The sequence below is a fragment of the Oryctolagus cuniculus genome, chromosome 7 (assembly GCF_051225735.1).
Source record: "Oryctolagus cuniculus isolate XC-2025 breed Fujian yellow rabbit chromosome 7, ASM5122573v1, whole genome shotgun sequence".
NCBI lineage: Eukaryota > Metazoa > Chordata > Mammalia > Lagomorpha > Leporidae > Oryctolagus > Oryctolagus cuniculus.
In genome coordinates, this window is record NC_142873.1 from 48,572,703 (window position 1) to 48,588,780 (window position 16,078).

At 52.4% G+C, this 16,078-nt stretch overlaps 2 protein-coding genes across 5 annotated transcripts; both read left to right on the top strand.

The window, feature by feature from the left end:
- Positions 1–286: 286 nt before the first annotated feature.
- MTMR11 (myotubularin related protein 11) lies at positions 287–9,199 on the top strand. 4 transcript variants are annotated; one of them, XM_051858715.3, is made up of 18 exons: positions 287–380; positions 1,076–1,168; positions 1,524–1,614; positions 2,383–2,504; positions 2,731–2,791; positions 2,954–3,096; positions 3,552–3,630; positions 3,750–3,885; positions 4,075–4,162; positions 4,309–4,397; positions 4,482–4,606; positions 5,646–5,712; positions 5,902–5,972; positions 6,502–6,668; positions 6,970–7,143; positions 7,395–7,577; positions 8,006–8,299; positions 8,565–9,199. In XM_051858715.3, the coding sequence occupies exons 2-18, from the start codon at positions 1,103–1,105 to the stop codon at positions 8,709–8,711; spliced, it is 2,103 nt and encodes a 700-aa protein (XP_051714675.3). In that variant the 5' UTR covers positions 287–380; positions 1,076–1,102; the 3' UTR covers positions 8,712–9,199. The 4 variants fall into 4 exon arrangements, 3 of the variants coding, with proteins under 3 accessions (XP_051714675.3, XP_089156136.1, XP_089156137.1); XR_016210639.1 differs by lacking the exon at positions 287–380 and having other exon boundaries at positions 856–1,168; positions 6,549–6,668; XM_089300010.1 differs by lacking the exons at positions 287–380; positions 7,395–7,577 and having other exon boundaries at positions 856–1,168.
- Positions 9,200–10,124: 925 nt separating this feature from the next.
- Positions 10,125–15,435, top strand: SF3B4 (splicing factor 3b subunit 4). Its single transcript, XM_008264501.4, has 6 exons — positions 10,125–10,186; positions 10,623–10,751; positions 11,328–11,870; positions 12,188–12,394; positions 14,694–14,867; positions 15,056–15,435. Exons 1-6 carry the CDS (start codon positions 10,153–10,155, stop codon positions 15,241–15,243), a joined length of 1,275 nt encoding a protein of 424 aa, XP_008262723.1. The 5' UTR covers positions 10,125–10,152; the 3' UTR covers positions 15,244–15,435.
- Positions 15,436–16,078: the final 643 nt, after the last annotated feature.

Sequence of the window (16,078 nt, forward strand, 5' to 3'; positions counted from 1 at the left end):
AGTTTTGCATTGCCACCCCCAAGTCACCCTTAGCAACAGCTGCCTCCCCTCCCTCAGCCCCTCTTTGCTTCGGGGGTTGCGGGGGGGAGGGGGGAGGGGGCAGTTTGGCTGAGGATTGGATTCCAGCCCTCAGCGTTAAAGTCCTGAACATGAATCATTCATTTGGGGATCTCGTGTTGGAGGGGTGGAGTCACGTACCTGAAGTGGGCTCTCACTGCCAATTGGCAGGTTGGGGCGTCGGGGTTGTGATGGGCAGGGTCACGTAGGAGATCTTTGGGCCTCCTACCCGCAAGACCTGCACACAGGCATGCCTGTACTTGTGTCTGCGTGCTGCACACATTTCAGTTTCTCTCCGTCCCTCACAACACTCGTCCCGCGAGGTATGTTTCACGCTCTTCTGAGCAGGCAGAATAACTTTAACCAGCCCCCTCCCTGGTTCCTGAGCCCCCCACCCCATTACCCCAGGCAAAAATCCCCTGGGGTCCCATATCCTCGCTTGCCCTTCCCAACCACTGTGTCAGGTTTGTCCGGGGAGGCAGCACGGAGCTCTGAGCTACACTTACGTCCCTACCCCCATAACCCCTTTTAAAAACTAGAACGCTAAGCTGCTCAGGGAAACCACCACTGAGAATCCAGAGAGGTAGCTCCACTTCTTCCAGCTGAGTAATCAGTATTCCTGCCCCCTCACAGTTTCCAACACTCCAGAACCAGAAGATAAGATCTGGGCTCGGCTAGAGAAGGGAGTCTGAGTGTTTCTCTCCCGGTTCCCCAGTTTTCCCCATCTTTTTAAGGCTCCTCCATTTCCTCTCCACTCCTCCAGAACTGTGTGTCTTCTCCTTTAAGGGGCTGGGCATCCCTCCCGGCCTCTCCAGAGTCGACCGAAGTTCCCGAGGAGCCTACTCTGGCTGGGCTGGACACACCTTTCAAAAGACCCCCAAAACTACTCCGTGCACCTCAAATGCTCCTTCCCCTCGTGCCCTCCCCCCGCCCCTCCCCCAACCCCTCTCCTCTCAACTACAGGATTCAGCCTGTCCCCAGAGGGGCTGAGCATCCTTGAGGTTTCCCACCCTTAAAGGTTCCGTACCCGGATGGAGCCAGAGAAATGTGGTGGGGGGGCAGGGGCCAGAGTTTCAACATTGCCCCCCACAAGGAGGAGCCCGAGATGGGGGTAAGGAGAAGGAATTGGGGGATGGGGCTGGCAAGAGGGTGTGGATGGGGATGAGGTAGAGGTACAAGGGGGAAGAGAGGCATCTAGACAAGGAGGAGGAGGAGGAGGGTGTGTCCGTCATATCAGCTTTGGTTGATGGGGCCTGGTGTGCCCTTTTCAGTCTCAAGTTCGTGGTTCATTATCCATTAACCAGCCCCTCCCTTCACTGTCTGCCAGCCCTGGTCCTGAGCTCCCCATAGCCACCGATCTCAGTTTTCCCCCCTGAGAGTGTGTGTAGGTTTCCAAAGGAGGCTGCTGAGGTCATCCCAGACCCCAGCAGTGGAGAGGCCTGGGCATTAACCTCTACGCTTCTCAGCTCCGCGGACCCAAGTCTGACCAGGGTGGCAGGATGCCGGAGCCCAGGAGTCGTCGGCTTGGCGGTTGCCTGGCTTCTGGATGCCTCCCAGGTAATCATGCCCTCCCAATGCCTCTGACCCCCAGAGTCGCCTCCAGAATGCGCCCCAGCCAACCTAGTTTCATACCCTCACCAAAGACACCTGTGTGGTCCTCTCCCGGCTCCAAGTGCTCCTGCCTGAAGCTTGCTCTCCTCTCTGTCCTGAGCTGGTCCTTGATAGCCGCTCTGTTTCCTTGACCCTCTCACTCAGCACTTTTCTCATTTAATTATTCAATAAATACTTGAGTGTCGACTATGTGCCAGGCCCTGGTCTCGTTACAGAGCTAAAATAATACCACATCATTTCCTCATAAGCTTGCATTGTACTGCATTAGAGGAAGTTTTTTTTTCTTTGTTTAAGATTTATTTATTTTGAAAGAGTTAGGAGGGAGGGAGGGAGGGAGAGAGAGAGAGAGAACTATCTTTTATCTATTGGTTCGCCTCCCAGATGGCAGCAATGGCCAGTGCTGGGACAGGCTGAAGCCAGGAGATAGGAGCTTCATCCAGGTCTTCATCTGGGTCTCCCACATGGGTGGCAGGGGCCTGAATACTTGGGTCATCTTGCACTGCTTTCCTAGGCACATTAGCAGGGAGCTGGATCAGAAGTGGAGCAGCTGTGACTTCAATCAGTGCCCATATAAGATACCGGCATCACAGATGATGGTTTACCTGATACACTACAAAGCCAGTCCCTAGGAGAAGATTTTATTATTCCCTCTTGTCTCAGGAGTGGGTGTGTACAAGAAATGGTGATAACAGGGCTTCCTTTCTTCCCCTTTAGGGGAGCAGATCCTAGCATGGGCTCCAGGGCTGAGGAAGGGGCTGGAACCTGAATTGCCTGGCACCTTGATCTGCACCAACTTTAGGGTCACCTTCCAGCCCCATGGATGGCAGCGGAGTCAGGTGAGATGGTTAGGGCAACAGAAAGGGCACCTAGATGAGAATGGGTAGGGGAGTCCAGATGGATGTAGACAACCAGTGGGGGTTAAGGGCTGTTGTTTGAATGTTCCAGTAATGTTCAATGGGGACTATGTCTACGGGGGGCGCCCACAGAGGCAGTCGGGGGCTGCTAAGGTGGAAAGCGAGCTGATTTCAGACGTCTGTAACGTCAGCAATGTGTCTCTTCTAGGACACTCCCCTGAGCAGTGACTATGATTTTGCCCTGGTCAACATCGGGCGGTTAGAGGCTGGTGAGTCTGGAGGTTTGCTAAGGAGCTCGCTGGGGGCACCGGAAGCCCTCCTCTTCCTTGTAGCTCAGAAAACTGCCAGGGAAGGAGTGGACGGGCTGCCGTGGAGGGGGCTGGAAGAGTTCCTCCCGGAGGGACCCTGATCCGTGGTTACACTGCTTTCAGTGAGTGGCTTGTCCCGAGTCCAGCTCCTGCGTCCGGGGTCCCAGCTGAAGTTTGTCCCGGAGGAGCTTCTGATTCACGGCCGAGACTTCCGGCTGCTCAGAGTTGGTTTTGAGGCTGGAGGACTAGAGCCTCAAGCCTGGCAGGTAAGAGGCCCCTAGCCTGAGGATCCGACCTCTCCTCAGAACCTGGGGATCCTGTCCCAATACTCCGCACCGTCTGGGGTCCCTCCCATCATCCCCTCTACTGCTTTCCTCAAGGAGAGGCCAACGGGCTGCGGTAGATGGCCGTATTGGCGCGTAAGGGCCTGATTCTAGCCGGCTCTGCTGGTTACCAGCAGTGTGGTGAGGGTGGGTTTGGCCTCTGAAAAATGGGAAGGGAGAGGAGATTCTTCCCAAAATTGCTCCCAGGATGAACATTTCATGAGTCTGTGGTTCTAGATTTGTTCTCGCAATCCCAGTGCCCATGGCCTGCAGCAGCCCTTTCTCTGGCTACGTGTCCTCTGTTGGTGGCAAGGACAGTGGGGCAACACGTGGCTCCACTTCCTTCTCTCCACTTCTTCAGTCTGAGCCCGCAGGATGGGCTGCCCTTTCCTCCACAGGTGACCATGGCCATTGTCCAAGCCAGAGCTCAGAGCAGTCAAGCGCAGCAGTGTTTGGGGCTGCCACTGACCAAGGCTGGTGAGTGAGGGCGCTTTAGGGTGGGAAGTCTGACAAAGCAGAGGCTGCCTGAAGACCAAAGAGCTGAGAAGCTTCTCGGGTTCCTTTTCTTCTGTTTGGCCACCTCACACCTGCTCCAGGCCAGGGTTCTGACTCGAGAAAGCCACCTATTCCTCTCTTGGAGACATCGGAAGACTGGGAGTTTGAGCGGAAGAAGCAGGGGGCCAGAGGCTGGAGGGTGAGCACAGTCAATGAGAGGTTCGACGTAGCTACCAGGTGAGGTCCCAGTTCACCCCAACCCCTGTTGCCCTCCCAATCTCTCATGGTCCCAGATCCGATAAAGCTAGGACATCACCCTTGCCGCTAAGCCCCAGCTCCCTTGGGAATGGTCGCCCTAGAGCAGCTTTCTTTGCATGACAACGTGCCTACAAGCCACACTGCAATTTTGCACTCTCAATTTTGCAGCCTCCCCCGTTACTTCTTGGTTCCTAGCCGAGTTCTGGACAGTGAGGTCAGGAGAGCATTTGGCCACTTCCATCAGGGCCGTGGACCGGTCAGTGTGAGGGTGGGGACTGGGAGTCACAGGGGGTGGGTCAGGGGTCGATGTGGAGGGGGGGGGTCCCTGCAGGGTCACTGTGGGGGCAAGGGTGGCTGGGTCCAGAGGATCTCCTGCAGTGACCCTCTTTCACCCATCTGAAGCGCCTGTCCTGGCACCACCCTGGGGGCAGTGACCTTCTCCGCTGTGGAGGCTTCTACACAGCCAGTGACCCTAACAAGGAAGATATCAGGTGAGGGGAGGTGAGGGGAGGGGACGCAGGGTTCGGTGTTCAGGGCAGACTCCTTCCCTTATTTTCTGGCTCCATGGCCTCCAGAGCAGTGGAGTCGATGCTACAGGCTGGGCATTCTGACGTCGTCCTGGTAGACGTCGTGGATGAGCTGCCTGGTCTCGCTGATGTCCAGCTCGCCCACTTGAGGCTGAGGGCCCTCTGCGTGCCTGGTAAGAATGACCTTGGACGCCTCGCCCTCACCCCTAGGTCTGCTGACCCCAGCATGCTTTGCTCTTTTGCCCACTGTGCAGGAGTAGCCGTTCAGCCCGATGATTCTTAGTTTTCTATTCAACTCCCATCTCCTCCCAGACTCACTGCTTTTCTGTCTTCTGGACCCTAACTTAGATTTTTAAATAGCTTTATTGAGATACAATGTACAGACCACAAAACTCACCCTTCACCTATCTTTAATGTACAATTCAATTTACAGTGTTGTATAATCATTACCACACTTTAAATCTTAGAAACCTCATAGCCATTCACAGTTACTTTTCATTCCAACTCTCAGCCATAGGCAACCACTACCCAAGTTATTCTGTTAAGTGTTTACTTATTTGAAAGAGTGACTGGGGGTGGGGAGAGAGAGAGAGAGAAAGAAGGGTGTCTTTATCCACTGATTCACTCCCCAAATGCTGCATAGACCAAAACCAAGAGCCTAGCACTCTTCCTGGGCCTCCCACGCTGGTGGCAGGGATTCAAGCACTTGGGTCATCATCTGCTGCCTTCCCAGGTGCATTTGCAAGAAGCTGGATCAGAAACAGAGTATCTGGGAATCAAACCAGTGCTCGGATTTGAGACGTGAGCAGTGGTTTAACCCGCTGTGCAACAACACCTGTCCCCTATCCAACTTCTTCTTCTTCTTTTTTTTTTTTTTTAAGATTTATTTGAGGCAGAGTTATAGAGAGGCAGAGGCAGAGACAGACAGAGACAGAGAGAGAGGTCTTCCATCCACTGGTTCACTCCCCACATGGCCGCAATGGCAGGAGCTGGGCTGCTCCGAAGCCAGGAGCCAGGAGCTTCTTCCAGTTTCCCCACAAGGGTTCAGGGGTCCAAGGACCTGGGCCATCTTCTACTGTTTTCTCAGGCCATAGCAGAGAGCTGGATCGGAAGTGGTGCAGACGGGACTCGAACCAGCACCCTTTTAACCAATTAGCCTATAGACTTGAATCCTGTTCTCATCTCTGCCCTTATCCCTCTATTCGCTATCAGATTCATCTGTAGCTGAGGACAAATGGCTGTCAGCTCTGGAGGGAACACGATGGTTGGACTATGTCAGGTACTCCCAGCTTAATCTATAATTCAACCTTTCCCAGCCTTTCATGAACTTGGACTCCTAAATGGCCTTCCATTATGTTCTCCTGGTTTCCCGAGAAGACTGTCATCTGCTAGTCCTTGGAAGAAGGGGCAGGACTTTGGAGTCTGCCTCTATTCCATTCCCCCCTCTCTTCCTCAACTTCCCCTCCAGGTCTTGTCTTCGCAAGGCCAGCGACATCTCAGTCTTAGTGACATCCAGGGTTCGTTCTGTAGTTCTTCAAGGTGAGTCCCTTGGGTCCGCCTCCTCCATTCCTTTCCTTTTTCCTTCACCCACCTGACTGGATTTGTTCCTGGAGGAAGACCACAGGGCTTCCTGTCCCCTTCTAGTGCTAGCATCTTCCGGTCACTAGGAAGTACCCATCCTTGAGTGCCACCTCTGCTGACCACTGCAGCCTGGGGACCTGAACATGGCTGTGTTCTCAGCTCCTCCGTGCCCATCCTTCCGTTAGTGCACGGGTGCACGGGGATGGGGGTTGGATTGGGAAGAGCAATGCAGAAACTGCTTTGAGAATTGTGGTTCTGTCTCCTCTGTGTAAAACTGGGTATTTCTATCCAGGGGTAGTCTACAAAATGAATCATTCCTGGTCTTTGTTTTCTCTTCACTTCTACGTGCCCTCTCAATCCTACTTTCCCCAAACTTTTCCCTCTGTGCCTCCCACTTCTTGCTGTGTCTCCTTCTCTCCTTCTCTCTTGTCCTAGTTTCCTGGGCCTCCCTTCTTTGTCCCATCCCTTCTTCCTCTTTGTCACCCAGAGCGCGGTGATCGTGATCTCAATGGCCTCCTCTCTTCACTCGTCCAGCTGCTCTCAGCCCCTGAAGCCCGAACACTGTGTGGCTTCCAATCACTAGTGCAGCGAGAGTGGGTGGCCGCTGGACACCCTTTCCTGACCCGGCTTGGGGGAACAGGGGCCAGTGAGGAGGTAAGAATCATTTGGGAGTGTTTCGGGTGTTGCAGGGGAGTATTACCAAAGAAGTAAGGGGATAAGAAAAATTACATAGTGCAGTCCACAGAAAGTGCACCTGCTCACGATGGTCCTGAGGTTAACTAAGCTTGAGGAACCGGGATGAGTGAAGCTCCCAACACCCTACGCCCTCAGTTCATATTGTCATCCCTTCACCTCCATAATGCCTCTCATGTCCTGTGTCCCCCAGGCCCATCATTTGTCATCCTCCCTCCTTGGGTCTCTGCCACCCTTCCAACCTCTTGCCTTCCCTTCCCAGGCGCCGGTGTTCCTCCTGTTCCTAGACTGTGTCTGGCAGCTCCTCCAGCAGTTTCCAGCTGAGTTTGAATTCTCTGAGTTTTTCCTTCTTGCTCTTCATGACAGTGTCAGGGTTCCTGACACCCTTACTTTTCTGAGGAATACTCCCTGGGAGCGTGGAAAGCAGAGCGGACAGGTCAGCGACCTCTATATTTTTGACTGGTCATTTGTTCTCATTGAGAAGAGCTGTGTGAAGTTCAGTCTTGATCTGTTTTATGAGAAGTGCGGTCCATGGGTGGGGAGGGGAGGTCACGCTTGCTCTCAGGACTAGGTTTTGCCCTCCATCTGATTCCTGGAGTAAGAGGGGAGAGTTTCATAATGTCTAGATTCAGGAGGAGGATTATATTACTCTATGTAACCATCCTTTTTCCTGCTTCCTCGGTCCAGTTCAGTTCCTACACACAAGTCTATACCCCAGGGTACTCCCACCCCCCAGCTGGGAATTCCATTAACCTGCAGCTGTCTGTCTGGGACTGGGATTTACGCTACAGTAATGAACAGATACTACAATTCCATAATCCTGGCTATAACCCAGAACACGGCCCAGATGCCTGGCTTCCGAGACAGCAGGTGAGGCATCTGACTTCTTCAACTCCCTTGACTTTCTCCACAGGCTTATGCTACTAGATGCAGAGAGACATAATGTCTGAGTTCCTCCCGGGAAGCCTCCCCACTTCTCTTCTGCAGCTGTCAGTCTCTGACTTTCCCCAGGAAGACACAAGTCCTAGGACAGAATAGAGGCTTATACTTTTGTCTTTCTCATTCCTGTTTCTCAGTCTTCCTGTTTCACACATACATTTTACAAGTTGCCCTAAAATCAACTTTCATCGGTCCCGAGCCCTAGTTGCAGCCTGATGAGGACAGTTCTGAGCGCAGGCCTGGGTTTCTGGTTGCCAGTGCAAGTGTAGATAGGAGTCCCATGCCCTTCCTAACACAGACTGGGGACACTGAGCTTGTCTGGTTTCTCAATTGCCAGTTGATTTCCCTTTCCCATTTAGCCAAGCTTCCTGGTTCCTGGCCCTCCCAGTTCTGTGTGGCTGTTCTCTAAAGGGGCCCTGACCCCTCTACACCAGCTCTGTCCGTGGCGGGAGAGTCCCTCTCTGCTGGCGGTCTCTTCTCGTTGGCTACCCCGGATGGCTGTCTCCTCTGAAAGCCTGGCTGACCAAGAGTGGGGGCTCCCTTCACACTGGGGAGCTTGCCCTTTACCTCCAGGGCTGCTGCTGCCTGGGTATCTGGGACCTCAGATCAGGCTCTGGAGACGCTGCTACCTGAGGGGACGGCCCGAGGTCCAGGTGAGTAAAGAAGACAGGGACTGGGAGTGGGGGAAGGGGCTTGACAGCTGAACCAGATGAACAGAGCTGGGAAGGCAAGGGGCTGGGCGGGCTGGGAAATGAAGTACCGTTAGAGGAAACTGCTAGAAGCTTACATTAAGTGGAATTTAGGGCAGAGTTGGGAGGGGAAAGACAATTAGGCACCACAAGTAGCGGGCAGATCTTAGAAGCAGGGGTCTAGAGCTGCAATGACATTTCTCTCTGTCCCTATTGGCACCCTTCCCAGATGGGCCTCTCAGCTCTCACAGTCTCTGGCCTCCAGGATGAACTATCCCATCTTCAGGAACTATTAAGGAAGTGGACACCAAGAGCGTTTCCTGGTGATCACTCCAAGAAAAGAGATCCAAGTACCATTCTCTCTCATTCCTGCTGAAATTGCTGGCATTCTCAAAGAGCAGCGGGGGATCTGGGTTGAGGGAGAGTCCTAATACTGCAGTGTTTTGTATATGGCCTTGTTGCCTCAGCTTTCACACTCCAGCTCTTAAGCAAACTCACTTAGAATTGAGTTTGTTGTGGACGGTGGTGCTAATCTTTAATTCTTGTCCTTTTATTTGGTTCCTGAAGCTGTTGTTTCCTGGGAGTTGAAGAATTAAGAAACAAAACAATCCACAATGTAATTGCTTTATAGATAGCCAGCTATTTAAGTTGTGACACCAGAGACGCTGTTCACCAGTTCCAACAGTATGGCCTAAAGACCTCATTCTCGCCCCTTCTTGCTGCCTATTTAATTCCAATTTCTGTTTCTTCCTGTATAGTTTCTTTTGGAAACAAAGTGGATATGAAACACACCCTCTCTTCCAACTGTACATTTTTGTAGTGGCATTTCTATTTAAGTTCATTAAAGCACAATATTTATACACATTGCTGGCACTGATTCTTGGATTTGAATGAAGGATCCTAGATAGCAAAGACTTGAGAAAAGGTCCCCATCCTATGATTTCTAAGAAAGGAATGGATTTGGACCACGTGAGGCTCTGAATTTTCATCTCCCATTTAGAGGCAGACAGCCAAGAGCATATTATGACGTTGCTGGGGCCAGAAAGTGCTCTTGGAGTTGCAGCTCTCGTCATACTCCATCCGGGGAGCCTCAGATTCTGCTCAAACTCCGGCTCAGACATTACCTCGAGCCAGCCAGAGGCATGAGGCCAAAACTAAGACGCTTGTGGAGCAGAGTCCTTAGGTTGAGGGGTCCCTGAGAACCTTTTCCTTTGGGTGACAAAAGGATCAGCTGGCTACAAAATACACGAAGAGTTACTATTTTTAGCTTGAAAGAGAGGAACAGACAACTTCCATCCGCTGGTTCACTCCCCCAAATGCCTCTAACAGTCGGGGCCATGCCAGACGCAGACCGGGAGCGGGGAACAATCCAGGTCTCCGACATGGGTGGCAGGGACCAAACTTGGGGTTTCTGCTGCCTCCCAAGGTGTGCATTTACAGGAAGCTCGAGTCGGGGGAAACCGGGGCTCGGACCCTGTAATTCTTGACTGAGGATGCTGTGGCTTAACCGCTGTGCCAAACGCCCGCACCGGTGGGAGACGTCTGGCACTGCTTTCAGAGGGCCTGCGCTTTCCTGCCCCGCCCTCCTCGCTACGACCGCTCGCCCCGGAACCTCGGCGCAAATCCAAACGCCTCTGAACCGGGACGCCACAGCACCGTCAAGTCCCGCGGGATCCTAAGATGGCCGCAGCCGCTTCCGGCCCCGCCCCCGTCCGGGCCCCGCCCAGCGTCACGTAAGTCTTCGCCCCGGAAGTGGAAGTAGTGACCGCGGCCAGAGGGCGGAGCCGCTGCTTGGAGGCGGCGGGATTCTTTTCGCCATGGCTGCCGGGCCGATCTCCGAGCGGAACCAGGGTGACTGGGCGGGGAGACGAGTCCGGAATGGGCCCGGGAGGGTGGGAAGCCCCAGCTAAGGCCAGTAGCGTCTCCAAGGCGGGAAACTGGACCCCCGTCCCCCGGAGGGCGCGAGACTCGCTTCCGTGGCTGGTGCGGGCGGGTTGGCCGGGTGCAGGCTGAGGCCTGGACGTGTGATGTTTCGTGCAGTCCCCCTGCTGCCTTTTCTGAGTGGGACGGAATTTGCAGCAGACACTAAAGTGAACTTCAGAAGGGGCTCTAGGTCCTGCGAAGAGGACGATTTAGGGCTTATTTGGATGCTTTCCACCTCCCCCTTTTCGCTTCTGTCCCCCATCCCCGCCTGCAGTTCCTCTAACTGGGTTCCATCTTTATGTCCCGGTCAGCTCCTTTCCTGTCATATTCGTCCCCATCCTAAATTCCTGCATCCTCCCTCCAGATGCTACTGTGTACGTGGGGGGCCTGGACGAGAAGGTTAGCGAACCTCTGCTGTGGGAGCTCTTCCTGCAGGCAGGACCGGTGGTCAACACTCACATGCCGAAGGACAGAGTCACTGGCCAGCACCAAGGTGAGTCCGCGCCAAGAGGCCACTTTATGTATCTGACAGCTGCTCCTGAGGGTCCCAGCGGTATTTATACTTGTTTCAGAATGAGCGACCAGAAGATTGCTTCCTCTTCTTTTCTCTTTTTTAAAGATTTATCTATTTACTTGGGAGGCAGAGTTACAGACAGAGAGAGGGAGAGACAGAGAGAGGCCTTCCATCCACTGATTCACTCCCCAAATGGCCGCACTGGCCGGAGCTGGGCCAGTCTGAAGCCAGGAGCTTCTTCAGGTCTCCCACCCTGGTGCAGAGACCCAGAGACTTGGGCCATCTTCTCCTGCTTTCCCAGGCCATCAGCAGGGAGCTGGATCAGAAGTAGGGTAGCTGGGACTTGAGCTGGCGCCCATATGGGATGCTGGTGCTGCAGGCAGATGCCCAACCCACTGTGCCTCAGCACCGGCCCCAGATTGCTTTCTCTTAATCCTCAGTTCACAGTTTGTTTCTAAAATCATTTTCTTGTTCTTTGTGATTGGAGGGTGGGTGAGTTTTACCCAGTTTCGGGTATCTTCGCTCTAGTTGCTAATCTCCTCTCTGCCTGCTTAGGCTATGGCTTTGTGGAATTCTTGAGTGAAGAAGATGCTGACTATGCCATTAAGATCATGAACATGATCAAACTCTATGGGAAGCCAATACGAGTGAACAAGGCATCAGCTCACAACAAAAACCTGGATGTCGGGGCCAACATTTTCATCGGGAACCTGGACCCGGAGATTGACGAGAAGCTGCTTTACGATACTTTTAGCGCCTTTGGGGTCATCTTACAAACCCCCAAGATCATGCGGGACCCTGACACAGGCAACTCCAAAGGTTATGCCTTTATTAATTTTGCTTCATTTGATGCCTCGGATGCAGCAATTGAGGCCATGAATGGGCAGTACCTCTGTAACCGCCCCATCACCGTGTCTTATGCCTTCAAGAAGGACTCCAAGGGTGAGCGCCATGGCTCCGCAGCTGAACGACTTCTGGCAGCCCAGAACCCACTCTCCCAGGCTGATCGCCCACATCAGCTGTTTGCAGATGCACCCCCTCCACCCTCTGCTCCCAACCCTGTGGTATCATCACTGGGGTCTGGGCTTCCTCCACCAGGTAAAGCTTTTGGTTCGCAAATACGTTTGTCTTGGGGCTGCAGTGAGGAGAACAAAGAACCTGGAAAGGGAAGATCTCCTGAGTCAGTGGGTGATGAGAAGGGAGTTAGGAGGTGGTGGGTGGGAGGGGTGTGAAGAACTCTGTCGGGCTTCTCCAGGGAGGTAGGATTATTTGAGTAGTGCAACATGGCTTGTGACCTTAGAGCACTGGGAGGAGGGGGCAAGAACTCACCCTGCATAGACAGGTCAAACTGGGACAGGTTCTTTAAAGGCATTCTTTGCCCACCGCCATTAATCCTTCTTCTGATTTCTATATAGGCATGCCTCCTCCTGGCTCTTTCCCACCCCCAGTGCCGCCTCCTGGAGCCCTCCCACCTGGAATACCTCCAGCCATGCCCCCCCCACCAATGCCTCCTGGGGCTGGAGGACATGGCCCTCCATCAGCAGGCACCCCGGGGGCTGGACATCCTGGTCATGGACACTCACATCCTCACCCCTTCCCACCAGGTGGCATGCCCCATCCAGGTAGGTGTTCTTGGCTGGGAAAGGGAGGGATGTGCGTGAACGAACAAAATGCTCTCTTTAGTTTACTACTTACCACCTGTCCTGTTGTGTAAGTCTTTCTGCAGAGTAGCCTATACTTGCTGTTTGTTTGTTCCCTGTTGTTTCCCTTCTCTCTGACTCAACCCCAGAGCAGTGGTCTAGGGGATACTTCGACTTCTTAGATGGTTTGCCCTCTGCTGTATTTGAAACTAGCTGTGTACTCCTGTTTGAAATTCTTGTCTGTTTTTTTCATCTGTTTTTTGGATTCTCCACCTGACACCTCAGTTTCAGTCAATTTGATAAACTGATTTTTCTCTGGGTCTAGATTAAGTATACACTGATGTCTCCTAGTCTGTATCTCTAGTTCATGATTATTAACAATCTAAATCCATAATCCTGTTGCTCAGTGGACAGATCCACTTTTGTACCTCTCCCCTTCAGACCTTTCTCTTTTTAAAAAAATACGTGTAGGGGCCAGCGCTGTGGCACAGCAGGTTAACACCCTGGCCTGAAGCTCCGGCATCCCATATAGGTGCTGGTTCTAGTCCCGGCTGCTCCTCTTCCAATACAGCTCTCTGCTATGGCCTGGGAAAGCAGTGGAAGATGGCCCAAGTCCTTGGGCTCTTGTACCCGCGTGGGAGACCCGGAGGAGGCTCCTGGCTCCTGGCTTCGGATCGGCACAGCTCTGGCCATTGCAGCCTATTGAGGAGTGAACCATCAGATGGAAGACCTTTCTCTTTCTCTGCCTCTTTTCTCTCTGTGAATAAAAAGAAAAAAAAGAAAAAAAAAAAACAAAAAAAACCTAGGGAGTCCAAATGGATTGTGCGCTCACCTTTGCCTCTCTACTGAGCCGCCCTCCTGGCCTGCCCAGGTGTAATTCTCTCTTTTCAACCTTGTAACCTCGCTCTCCCCCAGTTTCAGCGACTGGGCACTCTGTCTCTTCCGTTCAAAAAAAATTTCTTTATGTAATTATTTATTTGAAAGGCAGAGTTACAAAGAAGATGAGACAGAGAAAGAGAGCTTCCATCTACTAGTTCAAATGGCTGCAATGGCCAGGGCTGGATCAGGCCAAAACCAGGAGCCAGGAACTCCATTTGTGTCTCCCATGTGGGTGAGCAAGGACCCAAGTACTTGGACCATCGTCTGCAGCTTTCCCGGGCTCACTAGCAGGGATCTGAAGTGGAGCAGTCAGAACTTGAGCCTTTGCTCCATGTGGGATGCTGGAGTTACCAGCAGCTGCTTGACTTGCTGTGCCACAGTGCGGGGCCCTCCCCCTTCAAACCTATTCTATAAGTCTTCCGTATTTTTCAGGTGCATAATTCATGAGTCTAGGGCTGTGTTTGATTATTCCCTGTCACCTCACTTCCTGCTTTTAAATATTAATTTTATTTATTTGAAAGGCAGAACTACAGAGAAATCAATCTTCATCTGCTGGTTTACTCCCCAAATGGCTGCAACGTCCTGGGCTGTGCCAGGCCAAAGCCAGGAGCCAGAAGCTTCATCTGGGTCTCAAACTGGCGCCCATAAGGATGCCAGCATTGTAGACAGCACTTAACCTGCTGTGCCACAGCACTGCGCCCTCGCCTCACTTGTCATACGAACTCTTAGACTTGTGGTATCTGCCTCCCCTGCCAGTGCCCTAGTGCAAGCTCTTAGTCCCTTGTTATTTCACACTTAACTGTGCTGATCTCTTGCCACTTTGATTACAGTGTTGTCCTGAATCTATTTTCCCAGATGTTTTTCCGCCAGGTATTCAGATACCCTTTCTCAAAATTCTGTTGTGCCCTTCTACCTGCAGAGTAAAGCTTCCCCACACACTCAGTACCGTGGCTTTCAGGGCGTTTCCTGATCTGGTCCTGCCATCACCCCCATAGCCACTGCTCCAGATTATTGCTGAGTTACTGGTATTTGCCGAGACGAGACGTCTGTGCTCTTTGACACGCCTGTGATTCTCAAATGCTCACCTTTCTGCCTTGGACAGTTTGTTTCCATGTTCTCATCCTCCTGAAACATTCTGTCCTTTAGGTGGCTGTTGGGGCAGCCTGTCCTGTCAGTGGAGTAATCCCTCCAGTGGTTACACACTTGTGCATTACTATTCCAGTGCCTGGGTCATTGAGGAACCATGACGTGCGGTGGTTTGTCCTGTTGGGGTGGGAGCAGGGACAGGAGCACCTTGGATTTTCTAGCCCCTTCTCTTCCTGATGTCATTTTCTTTCTCATGTTGCTCTCTTCTCCATCTTTGTTCTCTTCCTGATTTTCCCCTTGTCTCTTATTTTCACAGGGATGTCTCAGATGCAGCTGGCCCACCATGGCCCTCATGGCTTAGGACACCCCCATGCTGGGCCCCCAGGCTCTGGGGGACAGCCACCACCACGCCCACCTCCTGGAATGCCTCATCCTGGACCTCCTCCAATGGGCATGCCCCCCAGAGGACCTCCGTTTGGATCTCCCATGGGTGAGTGGGCTGTAGCCTCCTCCTGTCTGCATATGTATCATTCTCACAGCTTTCTTTGTCAGCTTTCCCATGCCTGTTCTTTTCTTTCTCACGTTTCTTTAAGTCACTTTTTCCTCTTCCCACAGGTCTTCCAACATCAACTGTCTCCTGTAACTCACTGCTACTAATTTCTGTTTCCCTTTTTGCAGGTCACCCAGGCCCTATGCCTCCACATGGTATGCGAGGACCCCCTCCACTGATGCCGCCTCATGGGTACACTGGTCCTCCACGGCCCCCGCCCTATGGCTACCAGCGGGGCCCCCTTCCTCCACCCAGACCCACTCCCCGGCCTCCAGTTCCCCCTCGAGGCCCACTTCGGGGCCCTCTTCCTCAATAAACTCCAATTCTCCTTCCTATTATTTTCAGCTGAAGTTTTTTCGATTCCTTGGACCAATCAGAGTTGCTGTAGCTAGCTTCTCTGAGCTCTCCATTTTTAATGTAATTTTTCCCCACAAGATTTTTCCTTTTTTATGTTGGTCCTAAGTGTTTTGCAAATGCACATGGAAAATAAAACTGTACTTGTTTATTCTTTGTGGTGTTATCCTTGGCAAAGTAACTTTTCTCTTTTTCTCCAAGAAGTGTCGGGTCTTGTGAGAGAAATGGTAAGGATTCTGTGATGTGCCGTTGGAATAGCTGGTCTCTGAGGTGCCCTGGAGTGGCTATTTCCTTGCATAGAGCTTATCTCTAGTTTATCCCATGGGGTCCCAGTATCTCGAACATAAGAGTATTATAGTAAGATGAGAAAAGAAGTAAGATGCCTAGAGATAGGCTGGCATAAATAGCAAGTAGAATGCACAAAGCTGTTCATTGTAACTCTCTTTGTGGTAAGAGGAGATTGGTAACACCTCACATATCCATCTGGTTTGACAAATAACAACACTGCCTGGTGTTGGAGGCAGGCTGAGGTCGGAGCTGGTTCGGATCATAGCTTTTCAACTCCTCCACAGTGAGGTACAGAACCATTGGAAACATCGAGGTAAAGGAGGAGAGCACTTGGGGCTGCAGGTTCTTGGCTCGGAATTCCAGCTGCTCTAGCTTGACGTGCTAAGTAGATATTCAGGCAGTGGTGTTGAGAAGGTAGACAGCGATTCTGAGGGCGGGCTTGATGGGGAGGTCTGGACTGGAGGGAAATGTGGGGAGCATGTGTTTAAATAGCATGCTCGTAGGACTGC

Bases quoted from the DNA above. Each gene is read 5' to 3' on its own strand.
- MTMR11 (XM_051858715.3), top strand. From the start codon at position 1,103: ATGTGGTGGGGGGGCAGGGGCCAGAGTTTCAACATTGCCCCCCACAAG. The intron at 3,886-4,074 runs GTGAGGTCCCAG...TCAATTTTGCAG, and splicing joins AGGTTCGACGTAGCTACCAG to CCTCCCCCGTTACTTCTTGG. The intron at 8,300-8,564 runs GTGAGTAAAGAA...CACCCTTCCCAG, and splicing joins GGGGACGGCCCGAGGTCCAG to ATGGGCCTCTCAGCTCTCAC.
- SF3B4 (XM_008264501.4), top strand. From the start codon at position 10,153: ATGGCTGCCGGGCCGATCTCCGAGCGGAACCAGG. The intron at 12,395-14,693 runs GTAGGTGTTCTT...TTATTTTCACAG, and splicing joins AGGTGGCATGCCCCATCCAG to GGATGTCTCAGATGCAGCTG. The intron at 14,868-15,055 runs GTGAGTGGGCTG...CCCTTTTTGCAG, and splicing joins TCCGTTTGGATCTCCCATGG to GTCACCCAGGCCCTATGCCT.